General features: G+C 39.0%; 1 protein-coding gene across 1 annotated transcript in view; it reads right to left on the reverse strand.

Annotated features, from left to right (window-relative positions):
* Positions 1–3,627: 3,627 nt before the first annotated feature.
* The window catches only part of LOC137325257 (mucin-22-like), a 50,793-nt gene continuing 40,523 nt past the window's right edge, over positions 3,628–13,897 (reverse strand). The window contains exons 3-5 of the mRNA XM_067990131.1: positions 12,831–13,109; positions 12,242–12,405; positions 3,628–10,519 (exon numbers count right to left, since the gene is read on the reverse strand). Of these exons, the coding sequence (XP_067846232.1) occupies positions 10,472–10,519; positions 12,242–12,405; positions 12,831–13,109 (491 nt within the window). The 3' untranslated portion in view covers positions 3,628–10,471. The remainder of the gene's footprint in view (positions 10,520–12,241; positions 12,406–12,830; positions 13,110–13,897) is intronic.

Below are 13,897 nucleotides of genomic sequence, written 5' to 3' on the forward strand. Positions count from 1 at the left end.
AAGAAAACAATTTTAAAAAGAACAGTTTAGCAAAACCATTAAGTTTTATATATTTGAAAATAACTTTAAAATGCTACATTTAAGTGTTTAAATCTTGCTTACCTGACTGCAAAAATTAGAAATGTACCCTTCATAAAATAGCATAATATTGTGACAGGCAGAACTATGGCTTTAACATTGAAAACACGTATCAGAGTGCTACTTATGTGTAATAGATATCGCAGGTACATATGAACACATAAAGACACTATATAAATGCAGGTTGTTAACATAGTAGAACGTACCGAGGTGCTTCATAGGACTGTAATCAAACGAAATTTGACACCGAGCCAAAGAAGGAGAAATTAGGACAGATAACCAAAAGCTTGGTCAAAGAGGTAGGTTTTAAAGGAGAGCCTTGGGAGAGAGAATTCCAGAGCTTGGGGCCTAGACAGCTGAAGGTCTGGCTGCTAATGGAGGGGCAAAAGAAGTTGGGGTTGGGGGGGGGGGGGGGGGGGGTGTGGACGAGAGGCCAGAATTGGAGGAACACAGAGTTCTGAGGGTTGTAGGTTACAGAGATAAGGAGGGGCGGTCATAGAGGGATTTGAACAGAAGGATGAGAATTTTAAATTCAAGACGTTGCTGGACCGGGAGCCAATATAGGTCAGCAAGCATGAAGCGAGTTATGACACAGGCAGCAGAGTTTTGGATGAGCTGAAGTTTACAGAGGGTGGAAGATGGGAGGTCAGCCAGGAGAGTATTGGAATAGTCTAGTCTGGAGGTAACAAAAGTGTGGATAAAGGTTTCAGCAGTCATGCCATGGTTAGTTGTGGCTCTTGTCTGTTAGTGGAGGCTGTGTCCACCTCCATCAGCTGCCTGCTTTTGCTAAGTATACCAAGTTACCGCTCTTACACCAAGCACATGGAAGCTCCCACCTGAGACACCGTTGCCCTGGCAATGCCCTCAATGCTGCTGGCAAGACAACCAATAGGTTAGCACAGTAATTTTACTGATCAAGTACAATTAGTTACAAGCAGGAAGTACAAAAGATTGATATTACCCCAATCCTTTGGCGTGCAGATGACCACAATTGTTTAAGCTGTCTGGTTCCCTCTTTGTCTAATTACCAGCTGCTCTGGCCCCTCCCCTCAGGGATCCCAGTTATACCCAATATCTCACCAAACTATCACATGGATTATGGTGAACTTTTAGATTTGAGTAATTTTTTTAATGAACAGTGTAGAGTAATATCAATGCCATTAGAAACTGTAAACACTCAACCTATTTATATATGTTGTTTTAAGAATTTTTTTCTCAAAACACTTCCATGTGGCAGGTAGCTTCCTGATAAGCTGCTAATGACAGCCAGTGCCCAACCACACTAAGGAGCCCACATCAGTGCAGCCCAGGTTGACTTATCCCACTATTTTTCACCTGCCCTTAAGTGGAGGGAAAAGTACTTAACTTATTAAATGGTTACACCTGACTATAAGCCAACTACAGTAAGGGGAATCCATAGGTGGGAGGTTGTGCCCTACTATTCCAGGCAGTGAATATGCTGGTATGGAGATTGTTATTTTGATGTTACATAATCCAAAAATAATCTTCCACAAAACTAATATGCTAGGCCTAGCTGTACAGATTGGGAATCCAGTGGTAAAACTGGGAAATATACTTAAACTATGGTTTATTGTTCACAGGAAATAGTATGTTTAAAATGTCTAGTACTACTCAGGCACAGTACCATCATTAGGCATTTTGGAAAATAATATATAACTTGAGTCTATCATGTTCTACAAGTTTGATACATTTTTGAAGCCAACTGCTATTCTTAAATATTTGAAGAAGAGCAAATCAGCATCATTTGTACATTTTGTATTTTATACAGTAGTTATGCATAAATTGAATTATCTGGAACAAAGGGGATTAATTACCAATCCCAAAATAAAGATTTCCACATTGTTTCAGCATTTTGTATATTGCTTAGTCTTCATCTAATAGAAAGAATATCTATAGGATTTGAAAACTCTCAGCTAGTTATTTAATTGTGTTATTTGATGGGTGTCCTTGAGGATTGGGAAGGGGACGATGACTGCTCATCTAGTGTTGTGCAGACATTGCCCCACCCCCAATTGGTGGAATGATGGATGGGCATGGCCCCAGATGGATTTTCTCAAAGGACACTAAAACCATAAGAGCACCTACAACAGGATAATGCCAGGAAAGACTTGAAGCAGAGAAGGCCAAGGAGGAGATTTAATAAGTTCTTTTTTTAAATTATGATGGATTTTGATAGGGTGAATAGAGAAAGACTACTTTCTCTGGTTAGGGAGGAAGTGCTGAAAGGTCATCAACTTAAAACTGATTGAGAATAAAGGAGGCAGGTTAGGAGACATTTATTTATACAGATTGTTGTTGGAGCATGGAACACTTTACCAAAGGGAAGAGTTGAGAGGGAAATCATTGCATCTTTTAAGGGAAAAGTGTATTAAAATTGATGCAGAAAATGATACAGGGCTGTGGGGAGAAAGCATGGTAGCTGAATTATTTTTGGATTGCTCCAGCAAAGAGCCAGCATATATACAATGGGCTGAATGGCCTCCTGTTGTGCTGTTTCATCCACAGTTCTAAACTATGGGATAAGGTGACAAGTATGATGTAACTTGAAAGCATTCAAAGGGATCTGAACCAATTAAACAGATAAGTGAAGAAACTGCAGTTTCATTTTAATATGAATAAATGCAAGGTTATGAACATTAGAATAGAAGATATGAAATGAACATTAGAATAGAAGATATGAAATGTACATGAATAGGTACTGCTTTGGAACCATTAATGTGAGAAAAGGGATATTTGGTGTGATAATTGACCGCTGAAAACATTAAAGCAAAGTGAAGCAGTTAACCAAATTGATCAAAATACGTGATAAATCTTGCAGGCAGCTAATTGCAAGTCAGAACAAATGGATTTAACCTTGTACAGCTCATTGGTAAGTGCATATTTAGATTAATGTGCACAATTGTGGATTGGTTTAGCTACAATAGACATGGAGAAAATTCAGGAAAGTCAAACAAGTGTTTGCAGTCACGAAAGTAAAGCTAGTGCTGGGAAACATTTGGCCCCTATTCAGCATCAAACATGAAGCAGCTCCCTGTACTCTGGCCCAAAAACATATCTCAACTCGGACTACAGAAAAACATTGAGCAGTGCACCAGTAGCTGCTTTTATATTGTACTTTTCATTTATATTCTGGGAGTCCGGCATCAGTAAACTGGCTCCTGGCATTTATGTGGTTATATTAGTTTCCCCATGGATAAGTGGCAGATGTTTAGACCCTGACTCTCAAGTCTGCTGTTGGATTATGTAAAAGTGATTTAATAGCACAAATGCTGGGAGCTGGCTGCATTAAAACAATTTAGAAGAAACTAAAATGAATTAAAATTGTTGAATGAAAAGAATTTAGTGCTACTTATGCCAATTTTGTTCTGTTGAGTCGTCCCTTTTAGGAACTTGATTTGAGACTCTTCAAATGGGAAAAAGAAAAGGATTGATTCATGTCCAGATCCTACAGATGGACAGTTTACTAACGCACTACATCACATAGCCTCCTTGTTAATTATCATCTTATGAATTAATTCACAACATGAGTTGAAGGGAAAACCAATTTTTAATAAATCAAAAACATAAAAGGCAATAGTATAAAATTAACATTCTTCGATTGTAACACTCGATTTCCTACTTCCCGCCAAAAACATACATTCCATAGGAAATTAACATTACACTGATGTTTGCAGCAAGTTCTTCCACACAGCTTTGTTTTTTTTGAGAAAAAAAAGACAATTCAAATAGTGCAAACTAGGTTTTCCCTCATAAGTCACAAGTGTATTTTACTCCATTAAATGCAAATCACAAAAGGATTGTGAATAATTAACTTTCTAAACAAAGTCTGACCTGAAAACAAAAAAATTCACACAGAAATGACAAATTGGCAATACCAGCAGGCTGGTACAGTATTCATAGGATAGGAAGGAAAGAAAGAAAGAAAAAGGGTGTAACAAGGTCTACCAGTGAGATCATTGCTGCCTCAATTCTGCAGGTTCTAACTCCTGGTACTATTTTAAAATTTTCCCCAATAGCCTTCTTGAATCTGTAGTTTTACTGATAGCTTAAAGAATTTAAAAAATAGAAAAATCTGGGCCACAACATCTTTTGGTAGTGGCATTTTACTACACAGAAAATGGCCATTCGACAGGGATAGTACCCTTTAAATTTCAATTAACATGTACCATGTTGAAATTTCTCTTTTTAAAAATATAATTTGCACAGCATTTGTGCACAAGACAAAGTAGTAATAATGGCTTTCATCCTTATAAAAATAATATTAGGGTTCTCCCCCGACAACTTATCCAGTAAAAAAACAAATTTTGTATTAAATGCTAGCTCACAGGACGTTTCGCTGCAAGACTCCCTCCACATCAGGTGTGGTTAATTCGTACCATTGTCAAACAAACACCTTCTATAACTATCATTTCAGACTCTTCTTATAGGTTACAAATATCAGAAAGCAACAGTTCTGTAATATCTTATTTATCTTGTAGGCCCGATACCACAGTACCATAACTACACAAGCATGCACGTAGTTGTTTGAAAGTAGTGAATGCAACTTTATTTCTGGTGTCCAGACCTCCCCAATGACGGAGAAAAAAGTCAGCCACGAGCAGGATGCAGTTTCCCTATGGGCTTTGACTAAGTGTTCAGTCTGCTGGCGTCCAGACATAATGGAAGCCTCCTTCTCCAGAGGCACTGGCATGAACTCCTTCGAAGGATTTCAGCACTTCTGGAACCAGCAACAGTGCATCAGTTAACTTACAACTTTGTCAAAATCAGGACTACCATTGAAGACAGTAATGAGAAGTACAGGGCCCAGCAGATGATTTAAATGGTAATACAGGACTGTATTTATTAGCTGGAAGACAAGACTAGACCAGACCAGACCACATTTTGCAAGAGGAAAAAAAAGCTCCTGATTTGAAAAGAATTTCAGAACATCAGGGGGAAACAAAGCTAGTGTAACGAGACTGCCCATCATCACATTAAAGAAACATCATGGCACTCTAGCAGTGCATATCAAAATCTCCCCTCACTCACACACATGCTAACTGTCACCCACACAACACATTTTTGATTTAATCTTTGGAAATTTTACACTAAGTGACTTGTGCAGATGGGATGATAAAAAGGAAAATGGACAACCTGGTCAACCAAACTGCTAGAATACATAATGACAAAAAGGACTGAGGAACAGCACAACGTTAAAAAATAACAGCCTGGATCTTGTTCTTAAAAAGGTAAAGTGGATTTCCAATTTCAGACTACTGCATTATATGAACTGATTTAAAATGGTAATGACACACTCAGCACTTACTATATCTGCTGAACACCCACACAGGTCAATAGCAACATACTGTACATTAGTATCAAAGGGTCAGCTGGGAGCTGATCCATCAGTTATTCAATATATCTCATCATTTAAATGAAATTGTGTCAGTGGAGTCATTAGGATAATTGGAAGTCCATAGTAGTTTACATCAACTTAATCAAAGACATTCAGAGCAGTTCCATAAGGCAAATGCCTTTGGTGGGGAGAAGAAAAAATAACACTGCCACCTTTAAATTTTATATAACATTTGATCTTTTCAGAAATCAGATTGTCTGTTGCTGGTTTTTCAGACACATACAGAATACCTGCCAATCTGCTTTTAAATCTGCCAATATCCTGTACTGTTTTGATACAAGGGAGCATTCCTTATAGTCCACCACATCTAACGGATTAGAAATATTAAAATTCAAAAATTAATTTATACATTTTGTTCATGTTTTGAGAGAATCAATAAGACAGCTTTGGACGAAGAAACCCTTTTGATCTCTTCCTTCCAGAATACCGACCCTACCATTATAGCATCCAGCTATTTCCATGAACAAATCCAATAACCTCAAACACCCTTCTGGGCAACCAGTTCCATGGCTGAGCAACCTCTGTATAAAGAAATAATTCTGGATGTCTGTTCTGAATTTGCCTTCCACAACCCTGAAGCCGTGCCCTTTTTTTGTTGCATTGGCATATCTGCAAGTGTTGTTTCAGGTTTACTTTATCCTATTAAGTATCTTACATAACACTGGTAAATTCCACCCTCCACAAGACACAAGGCTGAAGAGCCCTAGGATATCAGTTATTCCTCAAAGCTTTTCCTTCTGATTTTGGGGGGGGGCGGGGGGGGAAAAAAAAAAAAATCAATCTTGTTATTATCTTCTGTGCTGGTTCTGGGACTTGGATAGCCCCTTCGTGTTTGGCATACTGGTACTCAAGATGTCGGCTGATAACAGCACTTATCAGCCTTAACATGACTGCCAATGATTTGAACTCAACAGATTTTGCAGTATAACTTCAAATTATTCTGGTCCCTTGAGCAGTTACCTCTCCCAAGTACACTCCTACCCCCTCCCCCCATTACCTCATTGTGCCTCCCAATTTGAGAACCTCTGCTTTAGCACATTTTCTGGGATTGGTCAGCTGATTGGAAAGTTTGAGAGATGGGGGGGAGGCAGCAAACACATACACAGAAGCATGTCCATTGAGAATCCAAGAAACAGAAGATTGTTGTACTAACTAGACTAAACTGTTACTTTGTGGGCTGCTCATTTAAAAGATGTGCAGAAGTAAAAATAATTTCCCCACCATCAGCAAAACAGACCTCATTCCTTTGCAGCGTTTGAGTTGAAGGTTAGTCGTCAATGATTTGGGGACAGAGGGACTTAAGAAAAAAATAATCTGCACCTGTCTCTTCTGTCCCTGACTCAAAGTCTACGGTAAGGCTTTATTCAAAAAAATAAATTCAGTTTAAGATGTGTCCAATATTTAAAAAGTTTAAAAAGAGTTTGGCAAATATAATGGAAGTAGATTAAATAGTTTTATGTGAACCTGATCTTTATTTAAAATGTGAGGATGCTCTGCTGTCCCCATTGCTGTATGTCTGGAAACCCACCAGGGGGCACTTGCTCAGCATCTTTTCTGATCATACACTGCACAATACAATGAGACACTACATATACCAGTTAAAGGAACTCGCTTATTGGTATTGCTCAGGCCCTGATTCATTGCATTTGATTTAAAAGGAATGACTGGATAAAAGGAAGTTTTGTCCATCATGAATTTCCAATAAGGACTTTTTTGCTATTTAATATTCCACCCATTCCAAAGTCTCAGTAGAAATGACAGTACACTCAGGAGTTATGATTTTTACACAAATAAAAAGAACCTACACAACACAATTATCACTGCTGCAAGGCTTTTATACAGCTGACTTTTTGAAATGCACAAGTCTCACGGTGAAACTCATCAAGTAATAAACTGTAGTTATTTTTTGCCCTCATCTTTACTACAAGTAGTTACGTTTTCAGCCTAATGTAAACATATTCAAAATCCCTAACACTGACATGTACATTTTTTTTTACAAAAGCAGAAAACCAGCTCACAATCCTTCATCTGATGATTGCAATTGTCCTGAAGTAGTCAGAACAGCACCTCTTAAATCGTTCTAGGAGCTGTTGACGAGCAATGGGGTTTGGATGTTCATGTGCACAAATCACTAAAAGCCAGTGCACAGGTACAAAAAGGCTAATGGAATATTGGCCTTTATCTCAAGGGGGTTGGAATACAATGAGGTGGAAGTTATGTTACAGCTGTACAGAGCTCTGGTTAGACCCGATCTGGAGTACTGCATTCAGTTCTGGGCACCGCATCTCAGGAAGGATATATTAGGCCTTGATGGAGATACAACACAGATTCAGCAGGATGCCACCAGGGCTTAAAGGGTTAAATCATGAGGACCAGGTGCATAAATTTAGTTCGTATTCCCTTGAGTTTAGACAGATGAGGGGGTGATCTAAATCAATATATTTAAAATGATAAAATTAGATCTAGGCCAGTTAGGAGTGAAATCAGGAAGCAATTTTTTTCCACACAAAGGGTAATGGAAATCTGGAATTCTCTCCCCCAAAAGGCTGTGGATACTGGGTCAAGAGATTGACAGGTTTTTGGGTAAGGGTTACGGAACAAAAGCGGGTAGAGTTGAGGTACAGATCAACCATGAACTAACTGAATTGCGGAAGAGGCTCGAGGAGCTAAATGGCCTACTCCTGTTCCTGTGTTCCTAGTGGAGTTGCCTTTGGATGGTTGAATCTCAAGTTTTTATAATTGTAGCTTACATTCCTATGGAAATAGCAATTATGAAAAACATGATCAATTGTAGATCAAGATGACAGCAGGGCAGAAAGATGTTGAATGATGGTGATCGTGGCAGCATTTGAGTCAGGATCAAATCTAAAATGTAAGAATTGTGGCAGTGAAGAACTCAAATCAAAAATGTGAAATGCAGAGACGAAAAGTCCTCGAACACAACACATGATCCATCTCCATGACAACTCCTAGCAGTTCTACATGTACCAACACAGTGTGAAACCTCTTGTGTACCTGTTGTGTCAATATTAAATTCAAATATGAATTTATCAAGAAGGAAGGAAAGTGACATCAGTGATTTCTAAACATCTATAACCAGAAAACGGTAAATCTACAATAAACTAGCCCACACTGTCACAGCTATAAATTGACTTCTTGGTATCAAACATTTAAGACAGGCTGAAAAGTAATCTTGAAGCCTGTGCATTAAAGCCAAGCTGATGTTCAGTTTCAGTTGATCCATATAAAAAAAGTTTTAAAACAACCCTAACTAGGCAACAGCCTACACAGAAATGGGTGTTTAAGAGGGTGGAACCAAAAATACCCATAACCAGGTTTTGGAGTTGGCTAGACGTTCTAAATTTCAGGGATTTTACAAATAAGGGAGATTGGAAAAGAACTGAAACTCCAATCTTCACATTCAGTGTCCACTGGCCGGTTGCCAGTTTTAAATTAAAAAGGGAATCATCTCCGTGGTTTCCAGGGGGCCAGGCAAAAATTCCTCGACAAAAAAGATTTTAGTTCAATCAGTGGTGACAGCAAGCATCTGAGCCAAACAGCATTAACACATTTTTAAAAGATACTTCCAAAACACTTTCCTTACTTAAAGCTTTTCTATGAAGATTGCACCTCAGAAACTGTTCTAAGAATTGCAGCAATATACATGCGCCATCATTCTCTGAACCAACAACGTGTGTGTGGAATTTCTAGCTTAAAAATTCCCTCACAATGGACCTTTAACAATTAAAAAGACACTTTTGAGTTGGACATAAGTATAATGAAATTGTTCACTTTAGTGTTGATGGGATTAACGCTGGACATGGCAAGGAATTAAGAGTAATCCGTAATGGTTTGAACCACAGGAGGCAATACATTGGTACATAAACTTATCTGGATTTAGAGGGAAACTCCAGCATCCAGAAGAACATTGGCTTTCAAATGAAATTTGCACCTTTGGTCCCATTTCAGATCCTTTAACAGTGGTGTGATTTGATGAATTTTGGTGCAAAGCAAGCCCCTATACGGTACATCATTGGGGATGCAGGGGAGAAACTAAACATTTGAGTTTATAACTCCCTCCAAAGTGTTTAAAATCAGATCAAGAACCTTCTCACTCCAATTTAAAATTTAATTCAGCTAACAAAGGTGAAGTATATCATTTTTTTTCCTCCAAGGAGCTTGCTCATAACATCAATCAGGGTAATAGGAATGCATTAAGTTTATGTCAAGTGACTTAGAATTCCGTATTCTACTGATTAACTTAATAAATGCCTGCAAAGATCAAATTAAATATTTATCTTCATAGACATCAATGCAAGAGTGTTGCTGCTGAATAAAACCCAGCTCCTTCAGATTATACTTTCAATGATCAACTAAAAACATATCAGTGTTGAATGTAAATGAATGAAAGCTTTTGGTCTCAAATCAATCCAATGTGTTTTCTAAGATGCCAATCCCATACTTAGATACATCAAACTGACTGATAGAGACACAAGACATTTTTAGTAAGTGTTCAGGACCACTGATATTAACAATAAGACTCCCATTCAGTGGGAATCCTAGATCTTAACTCCTTCGGAACGTGCTTGGATATCTGCGACTTCTACCATAAGATTAGACATACAGGAAAGGTCATTAATGGCTTTCAATGTGTATGTATGTGTTTATATAAATTGTAAAAAAAAAGTTGCAGATACTTACAAGTTTGTTTGAATAAATAGGTGAATCCATGGATAGAGGGGGAAATATTTTGGGAAGGAAATAAATCTCAATTTTGACCAATGCTCAACCCTAGCAGTTCCCCAAATCTAGTTTAAAAAACAACCAAAGACACATTTAAATGCAAATTTGGCTCACACTAAAAAAAAAACCTGTAAAAACAAAGTTCTTAACATGCCAGCTAACAATACTTCAAAACACAGTAGTTGCAACGTTGTGCAAGTTGATGAGGCCTTTTTTTTGGCAGCAGAAAATTGCTTAGTAGCTGTAGAGAGACAAAGGAGTGTCCTCTTCCATCATGTCATCCTAGAAATGGAAGCAAAAATTAGTTTAGAAACTTCAAGCAGAAGACCCTACCTACCACCCCACCACCCCACCACCGCACCCCCCCACAACATTAAAAAAAAGTATCCTCTTTTTGTAGTCCCTTCACATATTACACACCATTCCTAGGCCCTCCTAGTGTTGTTCACGGAGTAGCTACTTGGATATGCATAAGCACAGCTCTCTTACTGACTGCTGTACTTGTGCTATGGGGGTAATGCTGAATGGAGGGGAGCAGAGATTGGAAACAGCCCATCTGGAGAGATCATAGACACAAAGTTGTATCAAACCATCCTGCACCACAGTACACTATAACATCAACACATAGACCCCAAATGTCTCACCCAAAAGGAAGGAGCTACAGACTACCCAGGTCACATTTAAGAAATTTGTTTCAGACAAAAACAGAATACCCAGATTTCAGCTAAAGGACAATATCTGCACCATTCTCAACATAGAAACCTGAATGCACACTATACACATGGCCCTGAAATTCCACAGAGGTTCTACTGATCAGCTGGAATGTTGGCAGGAGATTGGTAAAATCCCCAAAGCAACAGGGCAGAACTGGTTTTGTCGGATCTCCCTGTTGCCGGTTTCCACATTGCCATGAGTGGCTGAATGTCCACCCGCCCCCTACAAGGCAAATGATGGGCCAGGTGTAAGGACTCCCTAAGCCAGGAGTACCTGCTACTGAGCCTCAGTCAGGATCCAGCGTTCCAGTACTGGCTGATACACAGAAAGATGAGGCATATGGGCCCATATTGGTGGGGGTCAAGGCCTAGCAAGGGGCCTGGACCCCCCAAAAGAGGACAATTAAAAAAGAAATTACATGGCTCGGTCCCTTGCTTGCGGGCCAATCAGAGCAATGTCTAGGATGGGGGAAGGAGAAGGAGAGAAAGATAAAGGGAAGTCTGGTAACACCCCCCCCTCCCCCCAACAGTTTCCTGGCACATGGGGCAGACAGCCACTGAAGCAGCCAGCTCCACCAAGTGGCACTTCCATTCACCAGTCCTGTGCAAACGCAGTGCCCTCCCACTGACCCTCTAAACTCCAGCAGGGGTCAGTATTGGAGGGCACCAGCTGGCACAATCCCAACCAATCCCCGTCATGGAATTTAGGGGCAAGTATTTGTAATGTTTACACTGAGTGTAAATACTCTGCATCATTATTTACACAAGTATGCTAAAGACTTCTAGGGGCAGCTTATTATTGCACTGATTTTTAGAGCCAAATATTAATACAAACTTATCTTAATCATGAAATCAGTATTTCCTTTCAGAATTCTAAATCTAATGCCTCTTCTCTCTCCCCACCCCGCACCAAGAAAATAGTAACTGTATAATGTGATTTTCAGGTTTTATATTATAAACTAATCATTGAGTATCCTGAAAATTTTTCATCTACACAATCACAAAATACTCAATTCATTTACCGCACCATGGAACCCACTTTAGATCAACTCTGATCAAACGATCAGTTCATCACCACAAGAGAATACAATTTCAATTCCAGTGCCATATTATGGTATCAATAAATATTACTACAGGGTGAAAAGTAGCAAATACAAAAAAAGGTACACAACTGAAAAGTCACATTTCTTTAGCAAATGGGAGTTCATGTTATAAGTTTCACCATATTAAATAAAAACTTGAGAACAAAACAAGAGTTAAAACCACCAGTTACTTTGAGTCGTACTCTTACCATTGGAAGCTCATGAAGGCGTCTGAACTCTGGTTGGTTGATTCTCTGACGGTATTTCAGGAATCCAAGAATTGACACAATTCCAATTATTATAAAGAAAACTGTGATCATTCCTATAACCAGAGGATCCACTTTGGTTTGGCTTAGATTAGAGACCGGCTTCCCTGTTCAAAAAGAAAAGGCACAGTGCAAATTATGAAATGATAACAACAAACAAGTTCAAATGGCCAAAATTCCTTTTCTCATTCCATATTTTATGCTGTTAGATAATTTAAAATAAACTCTGGGTTGTACAGTTCTCTCTCCATCTGTCTCTTATCCATTAAAAGGAATAAGATCGCCTCAGAAGTGCAGGCTACTTAACCCTCCCCCTCACCTAAAAGAAATGTTTCTTATGGATATATTCACTTTTTCAGGGCTCTATTATGGAACGCTATATTTATTCATTTCACCGGTGACACCATGCAAGGAAGCGCACTACAGTACATCAGTAGCTGTTTTCTACAATCCCAGTATGCCCTAAACCATACCAGATAATCAGCAAATGTAGAAACTGGACAAAACAAAGATAGGTTCCTAAATTACCCACCATTCACCATCTTTTTGGTATTGGCCAAATTCTCCTCGCTATGTTGCACAGAAAATAACGTGGTTGCTTTGCTGATTGTTGTACTACTTGTGACAACCGCTCCCGCTGTGGTGGTGGCTGTCATGGGGCTGGTGAGCACAGCCATTGTGGTGGTGGATGTCACTGCAGGGCCACTGGATGTCACTGTAGTTGCTATGGTCTTGGGAGCCTTCAAAGTTGACTGCACTGGCAGGGTTTCAGACTCTGGAGACAGTGCAGTTGGCGTATCATTGGCTGAATCTAAAATGAAACACGCAAGAAATGCTCGTTTGTATAAAATTCTTTAGAAATCCTGAGGATCCAGTTACTTTCTCTTCTTCAACCAACTCTCAGTTTAGACTTGATGAAAAATATTGAAGACTCAATGTGCTCAGTGGGACGAGTGACTTAAATCCCACCAAGAACCGTTGGGCGTGTATATAAATAACCATCAAGGGTCATAGTCAGGGACTGTGCCAGATATGTAGCTGAGTTTCAGTTATTAGCTGAAATTACTTTGCATTAATACAAAACATGCCAAATAAAAATTCAGGAAGGAGGTCATTGGGATTGAATTTTGGCAAGCAATGTCAGAAGCATCTTGAAGAGGTAATCTCAGATCAATTTCGCCTCGTAATTTCCAGGATCCTAGGCAAATTTCTAAGATTTATCTTTCACCTTATTAATTTGAGCAAGTAGCCGATTATCCCATCACAGCAATACAGAAGCAGCAGTACAACTAAGCAGATAATGGACTGAAACTGAAAAGAAAGCTGTACACACTGATAACATTGGTGACCTAGGATCTCCAAAAATTTACAAGCTGACACAGAACTCAAGCGTCCAATGTGGAAGAGTAGGAGTTGAGAGTTTTCAAAGCCAGCTTTTCCAGGAAGTGCGCAATCACCCTCCCCCCACCGCCATTAAAGAAAATCAGATAAATCTAACAATCTCAGGAACAATTTTTTTTTAAAAAGTGACAAACTTTCTGTTTCATTCTATGTTTTCCTCGATTTCCTCAATTGAGGGAGAGAAAAGTTTGGAGTTTC

The sequence above is a fragment of the Heptranchias perlo genome, chromosome 9 (genome assembly GCF_035084215.1).
Source record: "Heptranchias perlo isolate sHepPer1 chromosome 9, sHepPer1.hap1, whole genome shotgun sequence".
Classification (NCBI taxonomy): domain Eukaryota; kingdom Metazoa; phylum Chordata; class Chondrichthyes; order Hexanchiformes; family Hexanchidae; genus Heptranchias; species Heptranchias perlo.